We start from the raw sequence: 21,590 nt of genomic DNA, 5'->3' as shown, positions 1-21,590 counted from the left end.
CATTCAGTTGTCTATATTTGCTACGCATAATTGTGCTAACTCACATACTGTATTGCCACATTGCAGACTCAATTGTAAAGAACAGATTATACTATTAAATGAACAATTGTGAAATTGACCTGGTGTCAAATTGTTTTACCCCTACAACACAAACCCAGGGTATCATTTGTCAAGCTGCATCTGTCATCACCGATAACATGGACAAGAAGACTTTGATGACTAGGTCTCCCATGTGTCTGCAGCTCTTCAAAATTGCAGCTGCCTGTGGTGGGCCATAGACAGATTGAAGCAGACAACTCCAGATGTGAACCCTCCTGTCTGACCGAAGAAGCTACTACCAGAGGAAAAACAAGTGTCTTGCCGTCTTTCTCCATGTGAAATACCTGTCAGAGATGCATTTCGGTCTTCAAGGTTAAAGGCGTACAGACTTATTCAAAGCGACAGACCCTGCTGTTGCTGCAAGGGAATAGTCAATAAAGAGGTGTCAATCCAATGTATCTATCTCATCCTGTGGGCTTCATTCAGAGACTCTTATAAAGGAGACTGAGTGTGTTCTCAAAACCACATTTGTGACCCGTCACAGCAAAACCAGGCACTTGTCGCACAGCAGATGAGCCTAAATGACACCAGGAGATAATGCAAGAAATAGATGTGCTCATGGGAGTCATATTTCATAAAAGGCAGACAAGAGAGAAATAAACAAACAGTCCGTCTCAACCTGCCAAGCTCAGAGCGACATGCGCCTGGTTTTGCTGTGACGGGTCACATTTGATAAGCGTGGGCATTTCAGTTCAGCTGGCAACTTGGAAGTGGCGCATCATATCCCCAAAGCTTGCCTGAATCACGTGATGGAGAATGCTAAGTTTCCTGACAGGGACCAAAGGAGGTTCAAGCAAGGAGTTAAGGGAGCTTTTTTCGTGCCCTACAGCTGACCCTGAACAGTTACCAGGAGATGCTCGGTGACGTCATATTCCAGCCGAAGAAGGATCGACACTGCCAGTATCACTGGTTCAAAATTGTTTGTAATACTTGTAATTTTCATGTTGTGATCATAAGTTTAAGACCACTCCAGATTACCTTAAATATAATGGAGATTATACTGTTGGTGAAATAATGATGCAAAATAAATTAAACAACAAATGTTCAGTGAAAGTATCATCTAGTCAAGATTACTCTATATGAATTGTTAGAAATTTGTGAGAGTGGTATGGAATTACCGGTATAGAATAGTCTGATAAAATGTTTTGGTACCGATATGGGTTTAACCACTTAGCTACGATTCCTTACATGCATGCTTCATGTAGTGTTTCAGCCAGGATTTTAAAAAGGCAGGGCAACTTTGCACCCTGAAAAGGCAAGAGCAATTTTCAGCCAGAAAAGGGCATTTTTCATTGCGGCAATTTCTGCTTTTAGTTAAAGGAACAACAATTTTTTATAGTTTTATGATACAAAAGAGATTTTATGGAGCCAATTGTGCATTTTAAAACACATGTATGCCCTTTATTAGGTGTCACACCACTTCTATTAATCATAAAAACTTTTTTTAGAAGGGTTTTTTAAGGGCCCCTCCTGGTGAGGCAGGGCGCCGCACCCCCTTCCTTTCTGCTTTTAGCTGAAACACTCTCATGCATTTTGTAATGCATCACACTACATTGCGTCATGATGTCATCAAACTGGTATTTTGGTCTCGTGTTGCATCATGATGCTTCATGATGATCAGAATAATGGTAATTTGTAGTAATATGTGACCCGTCACAGCAAAACCAGGCGCATGTCGCACAGAAGATGAGCCTAAATGACACCAGGAGATAATAGAAGAAATTGATGTGCTCATATTTCACAAAAGGCAGACAATAGATAAATGAATAAACAGTCCGTCTCAACCTGCCAAGCTCAGAGTGACATGCGACTGGTTTTGCTGTGACGGCTCACATATTGTTAAAAACGTTAGTGTGCATTTGTTTGGCCACACCCTCTGGTTATAATCGTGCTTGCATTGTTCTCATTGTGTGAAGTGGATGCCTCCTGCAGTCTCCCTTTTAACCTCTCTGTCCAGTATTTGATGTTACCCTGGCAGCAGTGCGACCTTTCCGGCAGAAAGAAAACAAAAAAAGTTGGGTGAGACAACTCAAACCGCTTGGGTTGATGCAAAACATGGAAGCATGTCAAAAGCATTTAAAACCACATTATTCGATATTTAATTTGAGATGTTTTAGAATAGAAATTGATACCTCACTGTCGGTATTGATTGTCTCACCCAAACCGCTCGGGTGGAGCTAAAATATTGTCCAAAACCTCGGCTACGCCTCGGTTTTGGTCTAAATTTTAGCTCCACCCTCGCAGTTTGGGTGAGACAACCAATACCTCCAGTTCTGTATCAACTCCTTAAACAACGGTGGCCTACCGGTGTGACTTGGGCAGCATCAAAACAGCGCCGTTTTTCTTCATTTTACAACAACAACAGAACGAACACCACCGTCCACGCAAAATTATGTCACGTTTTCATCAGCGACATCACACTGGCAGGCAATGTCATGACATATTAGGTATTTTATTATGTCAGATCCCTTGCTGAAAATAGCCTCATTTGATTCATGACAATTTACATTTGATACGTTTGAGAGAAGTTTCTTTCATCGCTTGACAGAACTTTCATACCCTAGTGACAGCCAGTCATCGCTGCCAAGCCCGATTCTCTACTCAAGCTGGGGTCCCTATCTCATGTACATTAATTCTCTGCCTGAGAGCATGTTTTTGTTCTCACCTCGGATTCTTGGCAAGAAATGAATACTCTATATACTGTTTTTCATAATCCAGAAGAAAAAATACCGAAAACAGGTAATGCCACCATACTTGATTTATTCTGTTAGGAATTGCTTCTTCACTATAAACCCAAATGATATGAAACAGTTGGTTTCTGTTTATTAGTAAATCGCATTAAAGGCCATATATCAAGGTTTGAAAACATGCTTGATACTCATGAAATATGTTGAGGGTTAAAAAAACAAGATCCCAGACATTAAAAAAATTCTAATAATAAAGTCATTATTTAGTTACTAGCATATACCCATGGAGCGGGCAAAGTTGAAATGTAATATACATTAGTTAAATGGGCACGATGATTGAACTACATTAAATTTCTAACGTTACTGAAGTTTTATTAAAGGTTAAACACGCAATGAACTGCATTTAGGGACTTATTGCTGCTATCTACATGCAACCCCCAATAGATTCATTGGAGTACGCTATTTTACACAATGCATTGAGACCAGTGACAGCAGGTCCTGTTCCAAATAAGGCCCTCACATATTAGGCATATCACCTACCCACTCCCTTACCCAATGCCACTGTCGGACCAAAGCCAGGTGCATGGAGAGATGCAGAACACAATTCAAACTGACAACATCAGTCAGTAAAGAATAAATCAAAGAGCAAGCACTGGCCACTGTACATATTTTGTCCATCCTGGCATAACTGTTTCTGGAATAGAACTAAAATAGAATAGGCTAATCATTAATCTCCCTGCTAATACCCTGCACCATGGACCAGGTTGTGTAGCACTACATACGTGCTGGAAGCTAATACTGATGTGGCAGGGAGAATATGCGTGAAGTTTGTGTATGCTTTTGAGAATGAGCGGAGCTCTCCAGTCGACGTGCTCTCTGAAAAGTTGTTATTTATTCTAAAACCACCAAGATATTCGACGTATGACACCCTCAGTGACACTCTTACTTATGATCCACACCTACGAAACCAAAAGTTGCAAGAATTCGACGCATTTTCGAGGCCCAATTTTGAAACAAAAATCGCCTCCTATTTAGCGGCCACAACGCGCATTATATTATAGATTTCAATTTTCAATTTTAAACTATTTGAATTTCCCACCACACACAACTTTAGATTAGTTCCACATGTGGCCGCTAGGGATTTTTTGATGACGTAGATCAGTCAGTCAGAACAAAGCAAGATGGCTTCGGCATACAGTTCAGAGAGTGAGAGCAGTGAATTTGAGGATGTTTTGGTCGATACAGAAGGATATTTAAACGTTGAGCCGTACATGTTCGAGCCATTAATATCACTAGATCATAATGAGAGTGATCATTCGGACGAAAGTGATTAGAATTTGTGGTTAATCAATTTGCATGGCAGACCTGCCGATATAGCAAAGAAGACATTGATAGACGGTTGCAGAAGCATAACATGTGTGATTTTTGAACAGACTAATGTTGCACAATATTGTTTCGCCTCGTCTGTGTTGTATCGCCAGTTATGTCATAACGCTGAACTACTATTGAAAAGTGAAGGTATTATGCACAATCATCTTGACGTGACGATATAATGCCGTGCAACGTTAGATAGGCCTAGATGTCAGATGACAATAATCTGTCATTGACAGTGGCTGTCACTGACACATTATGTATAACAACCGACCTCAGCAGCCTCGGGCATTAAATGCAATTGACATGGTTGGAACAGCTGTTTTTAACAAGTGGCATTTAATATTCAGTTGGCTGCAGATATCCGGCTTCATGTGATAATCCGTATCGATAAAGTGATCACTGCAAAGTTTGGCCGAAGGCCCAGGCTTCCAACACTCCAAACGTTTGCACTTCCGAATCCACAGCTTCCTCCTCTCTCGTTCAACTGGCTTTGGAAATTCATGAAAATGGGTCCCATCCGTCATTCGATTGTTCTTTGTGCTATCCTTGACACAATTCGGAGCCACACAATACACCATAGTGAATGAAACACATTACTTCCAGGTGTGCATAATTAATTAAGGCCCTCCTGCTTTTATGATTGCATGACATGTACAGATGACCTGATCTACATCACAACTTTTGCTGAACCCGCCGCCTGGCTCTAACAAGCCAGTTGCTAGCCTGATTAGGTAATTGGCTATATCTTCAAAATGGATGGAGCTAATTGCATTTGGTTTTCTGTATTGTATAAAGTGTTAGGTACACTTTTGAAATCATCTTACAGCAGAAAATGGCAAAAAACCTTGAGTTATGACCTTTAAAAGTACTTTTAGTGTTGGCAGGTAATGCCCTCACTAATGCAGGACTGACATGATCTTTATCATGCTATCTGCTGTTGGGGTTGATATAAAGATCATGATTTAAATTTTGAGTTTATTTGAATTTTCTTTTGATTGTGATTTGTGTCTCTGCCTTCACTGTCTCTCTTGTTGCACCTCTCGAGTGAAAACCTCTGCTTCAAAGTAAATCAGTTTTATTCATTTATTTTTAACAGTTTTAAATGCTTCATGAAATTTGTTCAAAATTCTTATTAGTGAAAGTTTTAAAATTCATTGGATTGAAAAGTCATAATAGAAATGACGAGTAGCTTGCACTTTGTGACAGCTTTTATGATTTCAATTTCATCTTTTGTCTGGATTGTTAAAGCTTGAGCACTTTTTACCATCCACACTATTACAAGTTTGATTTAACACAAATTACTTTTTAGAGGAAAAAAAACATTGACACAATTTGAATATTTCTTGGCTGAAAAATGTTTGAATTATCTCAATTGTGTAAAAGAGTTTTTTTCTTCTCTTCCAATTATTCTGAAAGAAAACTCAGTTGCCTTAAATGATTTTAAACCCCTGGTAATTGATAGAAAATTATATGACTGCACTTCTGTTTTTTGTCTTTTCCCTGTAGGTGGCACTGCAGAGTCGCAATGAGCCCAATGTAATTCGCGAGTACCCGGTGGCGTTCCGAAGTCGAGAACCTTCCCCTCCTCCTCAGGAGATACAGTTTCCTAAGTTTAACAACGTATCATACTCTCGTTTACAATAAGACAATGTCAAATTAGGAGACACGAGAGTCTCTGCAGCTAGTCAGTTATTATCATACTCAACTTTAACAATGTATCATACTCTCTGCAACAATAAGACAGTGTTGAATTAGGAGATAGAGTGCCAGTCTCTGCAGAGATTCAGTGTCCTTGTTGAAAAGACAATGTTGAATTAGGAGATAGAGTCTCTGCAGAGATTCAGTTTCCTAAGTTTAACAACATATCATACTCTTTGTAATAATAAGACAATGTTCAATTAAGAGCTATACATGTAGTCTCTGCAGAGATTCAGTTTCCTTGTTACAAAGACATTGCTGAATTAGGAGGTAGAGTCTCTGCAGAGATTCAGTTTCCTAGAGATTCAGTTTCCTAACAACATATCATACTCTCTGTAACAATAAGACAATGTTGAATTAAGAGATATACATGTAGTCTCTGCAGAGATTCAGTTTCCTGGTTAAAAAGACAATGTTGAATTAGGAGATAGAGTCTCTGCATAGATTCAGTTTCCTAAGTTTAACAACATATCATACTCTCTGCTACAATAAGACAATGTTGAATTAAGAGATATACATGTAGTCTCTGCAAATATTGAGTTTCCTGGTTACAAAGACAATGTTGAATTAGGAGATAGTCTCTGCAGAGATTCAGTTTCCTGGTTACAAAGACAATGTTGAATTAGGAGTCTCTGCATAGATTCAGTTTCCTAAGTTTAACAACATATCATACTCTCTGCTACAATAAGACAATGTTCAATTAAGAGATATACATACATGTAGTCTCTGCAGAGATTGAGTTTCCTGGTTATAAAGACGATGTTGAATTAGGAGATAGTCTCTGCAGAGATTCAGTTTCCTGGTTACAAAGACAATGTTGAATTAGGAGATAGTCTCTGCAGAGATTCAGTTTCCTAAGTTTAACAACATATCATACTCTCTGCTACAATAACACAATGTTGAATTAAGAGATATACATGTAGTCTCTGCAGAGATTGAGTTTCCTGGTTATAAAGACAATGTTGAATTGGGAGATAGTCTCTGCAGAGATTGAGTTTCCTGGTTACAAAGACAATGTTGAATTAGGAGTCTCTGCATAGATTCAGTTTCCTAATGCAAGTATCAATTCGTGTGTTGTACCCCCCCTCCTCAAGGGTACGACACCTTATCACCCTATAACGACATCTTAAGGCTCAAGCATCACCCTTTTTTCACCAATGCTACTTTTTCTTTCGTCAAGACATCACCATCAACAATATATCAGTTATCACCGTCATATAAAGTAACCGAACTAATTTTACTGGGTAAGGCTGTATGTTCGACAAGACATCGACACATTAGCATCCTTATTCTTTCCAGCTTCGCCAAATTTTCACTAAAGGAAAAATAAATACTTCTCAAGCATCGGCAAAGATTAGTGGTGATAGCTTAACTACCCTTGAGGAGGGGGGGGGGGTACAAGAAACGAATTGATACTTGCATAAGTTTAACAACATATCATACTCTCTGCTACAATAAGACAGTGTTCAATTAAGAGATATACATGTAGTCTCTGCAGAGATTGAGTTTCCTGGTTATAAAGACAATGTTGAATTATGAGATAGTCTCTGCAGAGATTGAGTTTCCTTGTTACAAAGACAATGTTGAATTAGGAGACAGTCTCTGCAGAGATTCAGTTTCCTGGTTACAAAGACAATGTTGAATTAGGAGATAGTCTCTGCAGAGATTGAGTTTCCTGGTTACAAAGACAATGTTGAATTAGGAGACAGTCTCTGCAGAGATTCAGTTTTCTGGTTAAAAAGACAATGTTGAATTAGGAGTCTCTGCATAGATTCAGTTTCCTAAGTTTAACAACATATCATACTCTCTGCTGCAATAAGACAATGTTCAATTAGGAGATAGTCTCTGCAGAGATTCAGTTTCCTGGTTAAAAAGACAATGTTGAATTAGGAGTCCCTGCATAGATTCAGTTTCCTAAGTTTAACAACATATCATACTCTCTGCTACAATAAGACAGTGTTCAATTAAGAGATATACATGTAGTCTCTGCAGAGATTGAGTTTCCTGGTCATAAAGACAATGTTGAATTAGGAGATAGTCTCTGCAGAGATTGAGTTTCCTGGTTACAAAGACAATGTTGAATTAGGAGATAGTCTCTGCAGAGATTCAGTTTCCTGGTTACAAAGACAATGTTGAATTGGGAGTCTCTGCATAGATTCAGTTTCCTAAGTTTAACAACATATCATACTCTCTGCTACAATAAGACAATGTTCAATTAAGAGATATACATACATGTAGTCTCTGCAGAGATTGAGTTTCCTGGTTACAAAGACAATGTTGAATTAGGAGATAGTCTCTGCAGAGATTCAGTTTCCTGGTTACAAAGACAATGTTGAATTAGGAGATAGTCTCTGCAGAGATTCAGTTTCCTGGTTACAAAGACAATGTTGAATTGGGAGATAGTCTCTGCAGAGATTCAGTTTCCTGGTTACAAAGACAATGTTGAATTAGGAGACAGTCTCTGCAGAGATTCAGTTTCCTGGTTACAAAGACATTGCTGAATTAGGAGGTAGAGTCTCTGCATAGAGTCAGTTTCCTAAGTTTAACAACATATCATACTCTCTGCTACAATAAGACAGTGTTCAATTAAGAGATATACATGTAGTCTCTGCAGAGATTGAGTTTCCTGGTTATAAAGACAATGTTGAATTATACATGTATTCTCTGCAGAGATTCAGTTTCCTGGTTACAAAGACATTGCTGAATTAGGAGATAGAGTCTCTGCAGCAATTCAGTTTCCTAAGTCTAACAACATATCATACTCTCTGCTACAATAAGAAAATGTTGAATTATACATGTAGTCTCTGCAGAGATTCAGTTTCCTGGTTACAAAGACATTGCTGAATTAGGAGATAGAGTCTCTGCAGCGATTCAGTTTCCTAAGTCTAACAACATATCATACTCTCTGCTACAATAAGACAATGTTGCATTAGCAGATATAAAGGGTGTCTCAAAAAAAGTATACCCACCTTGAATCATCGATTATATGTAAACTACTAAATTTTATTTCAAGTGCAGTATGTCATTAGAAAGATCTGGATTTACTCCTTTAAATAACACAATCAACATGCATTTATTTTCATGGGTGTGTCAGTAACAATGCAATGATTGGCAGCAGTTTAATTCCACACTGTGACAAATCAACAAGAGACATGGTCAGACGATGCCACCTGTGCATTGATAGGGAGGGGGTCATGTGGAGGGATCAATGCCATAATTTCACACTGTGTAACATTTGAACCGGTGAGTAATCTTCATCAGTCTCTTTGTTTGTGATTTCATTTTCCCACAGTTACGAAGAACAGAACACGAGCAAGAGTCCGGGTACCATTAAAAAAAATATGCATTGTTTCTGATGAACTCGTGAAAATAAATGCATGTTTAGGGTATCATTTAAAAGAAGTAAATCCAGCTTTTTCTAATGACATACTGCACTTGAAATAAAATTTAGTAGTTTACATATAATGGATGATTCAAGGTGGGTATACTTTTTTGGGAGACCCTGTAGTCACTGCAGAGGTTTAACAACATTTCAAACTCAGTTACAATAAGACAATGTCGAATTAGTTAAAGTGTCTACTCGGCGATGAAATTTCTGCAAGTGATTTAGTTTCCTGATTTAAATAATGTACTCAGTTGCAATAGACAACTATTATTGGTCATTGAGGTTATGCTAGAGATTTAGTTTCCTAATCTACTCGGTTACCATTCTGTAAATCATCAAATTTCTGTTTCATTTTGACAACGCTGCGTTCCCCATGGAGTGCGTAAGTTATGCAAGATACCAAGAGTCAGGATGGTCCCCCGGAATCAGAAACAACCTCTCTGAGGGGCTGCATGAAGCAGATGGCATGCCCAAAATCTAATCCAAGGCAAGGGTTTGTTTACAAACGGAGGTATCCAATGCTGTACAAAAATTCGCAAATGTACACAAAACTCATTCATTTGGAGGAATTCAGTAACCTACATGTCACTTCGTTTGAGTGATGAAAACATGTTTTTATCCATGTACCTAGCAACAGTTCAAATTTATCTGTTTTAGACTTGGAATAAGGAGGACGATGATCACAAAAAGTTGAAATATATTTGGTCACATGCTACATCATGTGACCAATTATTCTGATCTTTTTGTGATTTTTCTGTTTTACATCAAGTCTTAAACAGATAATTTAGAACCGCTGATGTGATCATGTGTTGAATATATGTTTTCATTGCTCATGTATAGTTAGGTTATTTAAAGTCCTCCAAATAAGTGAGCTTTGTGTACATCAGTGACCTTTTTGTACAGCATTGTATACCTCTGTTTGTAAGCAAACCCTTGCCTTTGATTGGAGTATTGTGACTGGGAGTGCTGTACACTCAGCGTAACAAGGAAACTTAAAGTTACATATAAAGTGAATGCGAGGTTCTTGTTTTGAGATAACCTTCGATTCACTAGGTTAGGTTATTAGCCTTGACCTGGAGAGGTGATATTCTGCCTGAATCTGTCTGTGGGGCAATCGCAGCTGTGACCTGTGTTAAACAATATCAAACATATTGATAACTAGTTTTACCAAAAGGCAAAAGACAAGCAATCCAATCCAATTTCTTTACTGACTGCTTGTTAGGGTGTAGTGAGAAACCAGTTTATAAAACCTTGATGATAAATCATCAATATCTACATGTGGGCTTGTTGAAATTTAACAACATCTTTGAAATGTTGATTTTCTGCCAAACAAAGATTTTTGTGAAATTACTGCACAGTATACTGCGATATTGCATATTCATAAAAGTGTTCATTGATCTCTCATAGTGATGTTATAGTTATCAATATTGATATTGTACTGATGGTGACAGTGACATTGTATGTGACCTGTTCCAGCAAAACCAGTCACATATTGCTCTGAGCTTGGCAGGTTGAGACGGACTGTTTGTTCATTTCACTATTGTCTGCCTTTTGTGAAATCTGACAACGTCAATTTCTTCTATTATCTCCTGGTGTCATCTAGGCCTAGGCTCATCTTATGTGCGACATGTGACTGGTTTTGCTAGAATGGGTCACATATGTGACCCGTCACAGCAAAACCAGTCGCATGTCACTCTGAGCTTGGCAGGTTGAGACGGACTGTTTGTTCATTTCACTATTGTCTGCCTTTTGTGAAATCTGACGACATCAATTTCTTCTATTATCTCCTAATGTCATCTAGGCTCATCTAATGTGCAACATGCGACTGGTTTTGCTAGAATGGGTCACATATGTGACCCGTCACAGCAAAACCAGTCGCATGTCAATTTAAGCTTGGCAGGTTGAGACGGACTGTTTGTTCATTTCACTATTGTCTGGCCTTTGTGAAATCTGACGAATTTCTTCTATTATCTCCTCGTGTCATCTAGGCTCATCTTATGTGCGACATGCGCCTGGTTTTGCTAGAATGGGTCACATATGTGACCCGTCACAGCAAAAGCAGGTGCATGTCGCTCTGAGCTTGGCAGGTTGAGACAGACTGTTTGTTCATTTCTCTGTTGACTGCCTTTTGTGAAATATGAGCACATCAATTTCTTCCATTATCTCCTGGTGTCATTTAGGCTCATCTTCTGTGCGACATGTACCTGGATTTGATAGTGTAAGGTATTTGTAACCCTGGTTTAATTGTACTGATTGATATCCCTATGCATCAAACAATGCAGGGCTACAAATAAACTGTGGCTACAAATACCGCATTCTGCCTTTTATTCTAATTCAACGATATCAAAGTCTCTGATTTTTTGGGTACGTATCTTTACCCTAGGATTTATTTTGGGTACAAAATGTTACCCATTTTACCCTCTGGCGGAAACCCTGGTAGTGATGGTTGGTAAGCTGGAAAGCAAAACATGTTCAGTTCAGTTGTCAACCAAGTGTCATTAGCCTAGCCTAACATTGGGGAGGGGAGAGTCTTACATTGATTGCAGTATTTTTTTTCCAACTCGATTTCTTGATCAAGTCAGCATATTAAGGACTTGGAAAAGATCTCATGAATCTGTTTATTTAAAAACAATATGTTATGTAATCAAAGTGATCGAAGTGATTTGTTATGTAAATCAGATAGATAATCTTTTGTGAATTACGCCGCTTGCTGTACAACTTGCAGTATTGTTATTTTCATATTTATAATTGTTATATTATGACATATCTGCTATGAAAAATACTCATTTATTGGTCCGGTGCATTAGAGCTAAGATTGGAATATTCTTCCAGATTCCATAAAATCAGTATAGCCTGACGTGAGCGAATATAAACTATCTCGTCAGTGAGAAGACGAAAGTTTTTTATTTCTTCGCATCCGGTGCTGGGGTGGTTTTTGGGGCCCTGGGGTACCTTTTCAACTAAAATACTATGTCATTTGCAAGAAATACTGTAGCCAGTTCAGATATCAATCAGATTGGCCGAAGATGCGTTCAAAAAGGTAGACGGTAAAAAAGGCACCGGTAAAAAAGGTACAGTAAGGCAATTTAAAACACAGCGATGGAATGGTGATCATTACCCGAGGTGAGCACATGGTCCCTGGACCATTTCTTTTGGAATATAATATCCTGAGATTCAGGTTTTTGATACTCCCAACTAAAAATCGAGACAGGCCTTTTCTGACTGCCCGCGAAGGCCACTTATTGCAGTGTTTACTGTATTTAGCTTTTTTCAAAATTTTCATCACTGGTTTAATATTTTTCTGTTTTCAAAACGGGACATGGAACCGCTTTTATACAATCTAGCTCGCCTTTTAGGCTCTCTCGACTGTAAATCTTATTCGAATTATTGCCACTTTTTCTCATATGAAGTTTTATTTTATCAATAAAATAACAAAATATGATCTTGATGAATAAAATATGACACTTACTGGTGGGTAAAGATGATTGTATGGAGAGCTATACATACAGTGTAGGGCAGCAGTCGTTTTCGCGGTCTTAAGCCCGTTCGTTACACACGAGGGACTTCTCACCAACTTAGTTGGAATTTTAAATCATAACAGGAATCGGCCAACTCAAATCTTTCATGTGTTTGCAACGCAGACCAGGTAACTGATACTTTGCCCAATTGGTTGGAGTTGCTGGCTGCACTACCGACTTGTTCTATTTCTCGATGACAAGTTTTGTTTATATAAGGATTTTTTTGTTTATATAAGGAGTGTGGGGTATAAATTTCCCTGTGTGATTCAGTCAACAACATAGTTGGGCCATAATTTGACTCTTTATCTTTATAGAGGCCCATAGGCGCAAAGGCTGTACCTTCTCATAATCCACGGTTTTGCCCAAAACCTCCTATTATCCCATCGATTTCTCCTTTTCCTCTTTTCACTGATACTTTTTACAATAATAACAAATAAAATCTTCTTTTTCTTCCTCTCATTGTACACAACAAAATCATTGGCAGCCATGTTTCTAGATCTAAGATTTCCCTGCCAGAAATAATATATATTTGCACTCAGCCTTGACCAAGGTTTTGGCCTAAAAATAGTGCAGGACCTAAATATTGCTGCGATTATGTCTTTCGTGTGAGTGGGTGAACAACTCTCAACTTCCAGTCACCTGTGCACCTGTTCTTAATTTTAAAACCAACTAAGTTGGTGAGAAATCCAAATCCCTCGTGTGTAGCAGGCTTTAGTGGTGATGCGATAGCCTCATTGCAATTAGAAAAATTGTTTCCTTTTCTACATTGTTCATTTATATCCGCTGTACTGCTTTTCGAAATGGTCGCAACTTACTAGTTCTAGAGGTGTTGTAGGTCCTAAAACTACAATACTCATACAATTTTGATACAAACTCAGTTTTCAAAATGATTTAACGTTTGGAACTGAAGTTGGGAGTGAAGTTTGATAATATTTAGTATTTAGCAAAAACCTCGTATGGAATTATGGAGGAATTTAACTAATGCACTTTTTGTGTAGCTACTAGGTTATTCTGCGGCCCACCAAGAAGTGACTAGTCACAATGTGTGTAATAAATTTCACAGAAAACGACTTTGTTTCTGAAGTGCAGTGGCTTAATGAGTAATGATGAATTAAGATTTCCAACATGTTGTCAAAAACAGGTCACAGTAATAAAGATCACTTGTTTACAGGTCGATTTAGTCGCTGATCTGCATGTATCAAAGCACTGTTTTATTTGCCGCTCTTGGTGATTATACCCACAGAGGTGTCACAGTGACCAGTGCAAGTCTTCGGATTTCAGAAAAGGTGTGATGTTATCCTTATGTTCGAAGCAATTGTGAATAGATTATATTTACATGGCAATTTAATATATTTGAGTCCATTTTAAAATGTTTTGTCAGCATCTTTTAGGGCCTGAAGTGCACACTACTTGTCTAAGTTTAGCTTTAATTTATCATATCTTTGCAATCAAACTGGAATTTTTGGGGTTTTCAATTGATAAGTTTCATTGCTCAGTGGTCATTTGGGGGGGGGGGGGGGGGAGGGGAGGATGGGAGGTCACCTTGACCATTTTGTTTCCGGAAATTTTATAAGTTCTTATATTTCTCACATTAAAAGATGGACACAAAAAACATGTCCTGAATATTTCATTGGTCGTGAATTAAACCGTACGGAGCAGAAAACATCCAAATTACGTTTCTGTGTCACTGACTGTACACAAATACATATCAAAACCTTATTTCATTACCATGGTTACTAAGATGAAAAAATCCTCTTTGGTCACCAAGCTAGGAATGATAAAAATCCAACTTTAAAAAAATATCAACAGTAGTTTGTTGCAGAGCCCAGAACAAATTGGACAAAACATTTACGAATGGAAAGTCAAAATCATTCATCATGTCTAATATTTTGCTGGTCATTTGTGTTGTTCGTTGCTTTAGACAGAAGCTCCCTTGTCTCATAATATTGTTCGTGAATATAACGCATGTACACCTTTACAGTACACATTTATTGTAATAAAGTCACATAAAAGTCATTTTGATGTTTTCAGTTACTTAATTGGCCAAGACAGTAATTTCAGTGGGTTGGGGTGATACCTAGAGATTTGTTGACAGCATTCACAACAAGAAAACTCGATATGTGGGTAGTTCATCATGCCAATGGCTAATATTTATAAAGACTAGTAAATGCTTTTACTACAGTTTTCTACAGAGATGGCTAGTGTAAATGTACATGAAGTTTAAAGTAAAAGCATTTACTAGTCTTTTATAAATATCAGCCATTGGCTCTGTTGTGGTTTTGGCAACAAATCTGAATTTGTACCTCATGATTCTTCTGTTTGTAAAAGTCTTCGTGCTGTTTATTCCTTCAGCTTGCTTTTTAACGACATTGCGATGCGTCGGCCTCGACAATCAGGGAATATCCTACAAAGCGCCATGAGTCGATCAGCAGTCAGGGTTCCGATACATCCTATCAGTTGCAGGATAATGACACAAATTGAGACCCAGTTCTCAAGTCATACCAAATATGTGTGAGACTGCATGTGCGTATGGGCCAAGAAAAACCGCTGCACGCTAATATCTAATGACTTTGCCCTATGCATGTGCTATTGAAAAATAATCTATTGTAAAATAGTACTGTCCCTGCTGTTACAGTCCATGTCACAATTGACATCCTTTCGGTTCTGAGCAATGTACGTGCGAGTTGCTGGCATGCCAGTGAAGTGCTTAAAGTGATACTATGATGTGATTTACAACTTTGCGGAAATACGTCCGTTTTTAATTGTTGATCACAAATGTAAAGCTCAAATTTTCCAATTTTTATTAGATTTATTATAAAATCGCTAAATGTAAACAACCGTCACCGCGAAAATGTTCATGTTGTGATGTCATCAACGAAAACGGCATCGAAGCGAGCCGTCCGGGCGTGATTAAACCATCAATTTCTAGAAAATGTGCATTTCGATTCGAAAATCTTACCGATTTATGAGAAAGTGACGTAGTCATTTGTCAAAAACAGCTAAAACATTACATGGTGAAATTTGACACGAGTTAACCTTTAACAGTAGTGTCAACAAGGTTGAGCATATAGTATGCAGGAAATATGCTTGACCAAGGTCCTTCATAGCGCGTCAGTGACACACTACTGACACACCAATTATGCGATTTAAGGGCTGTCAATTGTGATTTGGACTGTATAATAACCTCGTGGCTGTCAGTTTAGAATGTTATAATTACCTCGTAGTTGTTAGTTTGGAGTGCATCTATAACTTGCATCTTAATCAACTGGCAGTCCCACGACCTGTGCACTGCTTAGCGCGCCAATGATGATCCAATGACTGAAATTTAGCGATAACAATTGTGATTTGTACTGTATACTGACAATCACGAGAATATCCGTTACAAATTCCAGTTATTTTAGTTCACCAATTGGCTCCTAGGTGGCCAAAATAGCTCTACTCAGTGCTGCCACCTAAATCTTTCTTTCAATCAAGCTCAGTTCACAGGTTTCCTGGTTACTTATGTTGATATATCATGTTTAGGACCAACTATTACTTTTGTTTTATATTAAACATGCAATTTACTTATCATAATAACATGGATAATAGCATTTTTACTCGGCCTCTGAAATGTTGTCATGAATTAAAAAACTAAGCCCCTTTTTTTATTTGGCTCATGGCCTATTAGAACTAATGCTCGATTTTCTGACTTCAGCACTTCAGTTTTTTAAAAGAGATAAAGTTCATTTACACTTTTCTGCATTAAGCCGACGTCATCCTAAATAGTGTCTACCAGCATCCACCATGATTAATTGTGATTTTAAAGTAGAACTCCCTTATCTCACCTCTGAATTTAATGAAGTTTTCAGGAAATGTATTAAACAGTCTATACTTATTTTGTTTATGACCATTTTTATTTATTTTTGATGACTTTAAACCTGGTGGATGCTGTTCAGGATGACCGTTAAACACTTGCTGTCACTCTGGAAAGCTTCTCGAACTACTTTGAATCAGGCCTCCTAACTTACCAAGATCACTTTACCTGGGAATGGCGTTGGAGAATGTTTTCCTCACAAATGTGAGTGTGACGTTCAGGGCAGGCGAGCTTGGTAAGTGGGCATTGTCTGATTCTCCGCAAGTTTGAGAACAGATTCTCCTGAGTGTTTATGGTGTTGCACAGTCTTCACTTGGATGCATAGCCATCTTAATGTTCTCTACAAAAGCCTTTTGCCCTCAAAAGGACAAACATGCATGTGGGGAAGCTGTGAAAATATAGCTTGCTGCATGGATGCATGAAAAATCTGTTGAGAAAGATGTAATATTCTACATTGAACTAGGGTATTATCCCTATGTTCCCTGGATACTATGTTCCCCATATACAATAAAAGACCAAATTTTAGCTTTTTAAAGAGATATCTGCTATGTATATTGACATGGATGAGATTGGGCCTTGGTTTCCCAGGATTAGTTAGTCAAACCCTCCACCTTGCCATTAGGTGTCCACAGCTATCTCAATGTGCCTATGGCAAATCTTTAACTTCCAAGATGAAAAATCTAACTCCCCCTAAAAAGTGGATGTACTCTCACTCACAGTCATCTGTAAAATAGTTCTGTTTCAAAACTAATAGTATAACGACTACATTCCGTTTATTTACTACAGCTTGCTTTCCAAAAACACAGAGAAGCTTCCCAGTCGACGATCCGAGAATACCCAGCAGAGGAATCCGTCAACAGTTCGAACGTTGCCTACCAAATGCAACAGGACGAGGTGATCTGACCACTTCTTGTCCAGGAAGATTCAGACTAGATACATTGAGTGTGTGGCTTTGTGAGGGTAGGCTACACAGCCAGATTTCCAACATGTTTTTCTATGTAAGTCCTATACACAACATGAATTATGGCGGGTGTTTTCTCTTACAAATTGAAGAAGTATGAAAGACACATTTTCTGAATATTTGGACATAAAAGTTAAGCCTCTAGGCTCTATGTATTTATACTAAGTCAGATAATTAAGATTTATGTGAAATTAATGTCGGCGTCTTGATGTAACATTCAAATCCGCCTTACCGATATCTTATATTTGGTACATTTGCCTGTGTATTTGCTCCAATTGCATGGTTGGTGTCCACTGCTACAGTTTGCAAACACTGCTTTTAATGACGCATTGTTTGCAGGTGCGTTGCAGTATTAGAGCACTGTTTTATCAAATTGACGCCTGGCATCAGATCATTCTGAAATATTTCAAAGAAGTTTTCATTGAATAAGGACAGAAATTTACTGTGAGATGTCTAGATTTTCCGTGTATTTGATTCTCACAAATTTTTGCAACTGACCTTGATTCAGGATCGAATAAGTGGCACGTTTTGTCATTATTTGTCCAAGAATCTTTTTAGTTTTGTATATATGTATGATATAGGCAAACAAAATTGAGGTTGAAAGAGACCTACCAGGTACTTGCCATGTTTTGTACATTGTACCAAGTATGGATTAATCTACATGTATACTTGTAAAATTGTACCAGTCTGTTTGTACCAGTCTTGTTTGAAGGTAGATTGTTGTTGTGATTCATTGTTGTGATATGTGCAGTGTTCTAGTTAAAGCTTACCTGGATCAGTTAATTGGAGGTGTGTAAATATCTTATTTATGTTCGAATCTGATAACTTTACAATATAATAGACCTTTAGCAGCCCATGACCAATGAAATACCTTGGAGAATGTCAGGGCAGACGGATTTCTAGGTATCTATTTTGCGCAAAATAAACACGATATTCAAGTATGTGTACTGTAAACCCCAGAAATATTTGCAGCCATTTTTTTTCACATTTGAGGAATGGAAACTTTAATCATTTATCCTTTTGACAACTCTGTTACACCTATTTCAATTAAATTTGTCTTTTCAGACCATAAATATTTGTGATAATCTGTGAATGCGAAAGGCATGAAAATAAGAGGCGCATGAATATTTCTGGGTTAGTACTCATTTTCGTTCAAAATTCAAAGAAAATTTTATTCTATGCGTTTCTTGAAATTTTGCATCACCCAACCATTAGCTTTTGGGTTTAAGATTTCCAAATGTGAAAAAATGCACTGAATAATATTTTGATAATGCTGATACCTAGATATCTAACATTTTCAAGGCTTGTTTATATATTTGTCCTGGTATACCCATGCTGCGTATACCAAGTCACATTTGCATACATAATAACTGTCGTATGGTTGCCACTGTACACATATAGGAACCATAACTGTTATAGTTTTGTACCAAAACATTTATTATATTTTTCTATTTGTCTGTCGGATAACTTTGTATCAAGTAGATAACTGTAAAACTTCCTCTGGGCGGTTTTCCCTACCTCATGAAGCAGTCTGTGGACATCTCATGATTCCAGTACTGCTTTGAGGATGTTGAATAATCTACCAATGGCAATTGTTTTATTGTCATACTGATACTCGGTTTGCTCTGGGAAGTTTTTACAGTATGTAGACGGTTTACCCTGGTTATGACTTTCGAACGCCCACTTGCCTGGTTTTCCCGAGGGTGGCGCCACTGTCTAAGCGTGAAAAACACGACAAGTCCAACAGTCGTTGCAGCATGCACCGAGCATTATCCGTGAGTTTATGAAAAAAATATTCAGATAAAAAAGATTATTTTGGCAGAAAGATTACATTACAATACATGCAAGATATGAATAGCAAACATTAAAAGAGTATTGCTCTCTTGGAGAGTGAACATAATGAAAACGGGGATAAAAGTTGGATATGTTTTGTGAATTGTATTATTTATGCCAAAATACATCTTTTTTATTTACTACTTTTTTTGTGCAACTCATGGATAGTGCTCTGTGCATACTACAACGACTGTGGACTTGTCACTTTTTAACGATTAGACAGTGGCGGCACCCTCGGGAAAACCGGACAAGTGGATGTTCAATAGTCATAACCGTTTACCCTATGTCGTTACATCAGTACTGTAAGCCATGAACTGTCAGGATAATGAACTATTGAAATGTGGTCATCTTTATTTGGCCGTAGACTAAATTCCATGTATCAAAAAAATTTTTGCCAGAATTTGCATAGGAGTTTACATTTTTGCCAGTTTAACATGTTTAATGTTCATGTTTACCTTCAAAATCGTGAAAATAAAACGGATGTGAACATTTCCTGGTCTACAGTACTTAGTAATATGTAAAAATTTATATTTTGTATATTTATCTATCATGTTATGTGTCTGGTTCGAACAGATGTCTATGGTGAACAATTTGGTTTAAATACGCCATTATTTTTACGAGAGACCACTTTTCAGTCATGCTCATATTCTTGTGTGGTTGTTGTATTTTGTTGACCACGACCTTATCACGTGAAATATTGAGGAATTGATCTGATTTATATCATAAGACAGTGAGACAGTGTCGCCATTAATCACAAAAACCATGCATCAATAGTGTTCTGGTGTTTTTTAAAGTGCTCTTAAAGCGAATTTAGTGAAAGCAATACAATGCCCGTGCTTCAGTTGGTATCAAAGCTCTGGCTGCATCATCAAGTTATAGGCAAGTTACTGAAAGGTACCCTATTGTGGGCCCTATTTGTGCACATGTTGAGTAGGCTGAATTCAGCAAACTGATCTGCACTGGACATTTAAACAGAAAATGAGAAGGTTCATTTTTAATGCCCGAGAAAATGTAAAAAATAAGCTTTCACGTGTTGTGGGAAATCCCCTTTAACCCTTGAACTCACTATAAATGCACAGTTCTTGTGATAGATTGCGACTCTGTCTTTCTCTCTTGTCAAAGTTTTAGTGTTGCGTCACAGACAACATCCTCTGTGACGCATCACATAAAAGTACATAAAAGTGAGGTCGCGATTTTGTATGTGACGTCATTTGCACTTTTTTGAGAACATCTCTTATATCTCTGTTATCATTATCAAACAACCATCAAAGTTTCATATTTATGATATATGTGTAATTTCAAAATGATATCACCGGTGACTAGCTGAAATGAGAGCATTTTAGCTGAGCTCAAGATATTTGGCTAAGATTTTCAATCATGTTTTCTTTCCGGTTGCTCATAAATGTTGAACATTGGTTGTGGTACACAGTTTAATGAATAGTGTATTAAATTTACATTTTTTTTGTGATTATGAATATACATGTATGTTGAAATTATATTGTTGTATAATTTATAGAAATCATATTATGTATTATGATGTAGGTGTAGCTAGCACTTTCATGTATTATATAACTATCTTTATTCACCCTTTCTGTGGTAAGGTAAATATTTTTTGTAGGGTAACATATTTGTTTCTAGTTGATACATCATGTTCTTATAACTTTCTGTCGTGAAATAAAGTCATCTCAAAAATTCAAATTATTGTGGATAAAAAATGGAGCCTGAAAGTCACTCCATGCTTGTGTCCATATTTCGATATCATATTTGGGCCGTTTATTTTGTACGTACTCATCAAGGAAGGGCATTTGTAAATTTTAGGCCCATTTTGAGTACTATGTCTGTGTGTGAGGGGGGGTGGGGGGGGGGGGGGGTGAAAAGTAACTTGAAGATTTTTATTCTCGAATAGTATCAAAGTAGGAAACAGATCAGACTGGTTGGAATTTATAACTGGTTATTGGTTTGAACATTCTTCAAGTTAATTTGTTCAAAACGAATTCCATTGTGTTTTATTATGCAGCATAACAAGATCAGTTGTGCTGTTGGCTACATACACCAGTATTGACTGATAATATTTCTGCATACATATGCAAGTTCGATGAGAGGGAGTACAGTGAATTAGGAAATTGTACAAAATGTAGTAATATGAATATCCAAGAAGTACAGTGGAACCTCCCTTAGCGGA

The 21,590-nt window shown here is 37.6% G+C and overlaps 1 protein-coding gene across 4 annotated transcripts in view; it reads left to right on the top strand.

Annotated features, from left to right (window-relative positions):
- The window catches only part of LOC135494581 (cyclic AMP receptor-like protein A), a 37,853-nt gene extending 16,588 nt beyond the window's left edge, over positions 1-21,265 (top strand). Inside the window, exons 10-11 of one of the 4 annotated variants that reach the window (XR_010448404.1) lie at positions 15,114-15,284; positions 17,401-17,455. Coding sequence is in view for 2 of the 4 variants with exons in the window: in XM_064782679.1 (XP_064638749.1) it covers positions 5,667-5,804 (138 nt within the window). In the remaining 2 variants the exon portion in view is untranslated. Of the gene's footprint in view, positions 1-5,666; positions 6,172-15,113; positions 15,285-17,400 lie in introns of those variants that run through there. The other 3 variants (XR_010448405.1, XM_064782680.1, XM_064782679.1) reach the window with 3 other exon arrangements.
- Positions 21,266-21,590: the final 325 nt, after the last annotated feature.

Source organism: Lineus longissimus, chromosome 10 (genome assembly GCF_910592395.1).
Source record: "Lineus longissimus chromosome 10, tnLinLong1.2, whole genome shotgun sequence".
Classification (NCBI taxonomy): Eukaryota; Metazoa; Nemertea; class Pilidiophora; order Heteronemertea; family Lineidae; genus Lineus; species Lineus longissimus.
The sequence above is the reverse complement of the archived record's forward strand: the minus strand, read 5'-3'. Positions and strand labels throughout refer to the sequence as shown.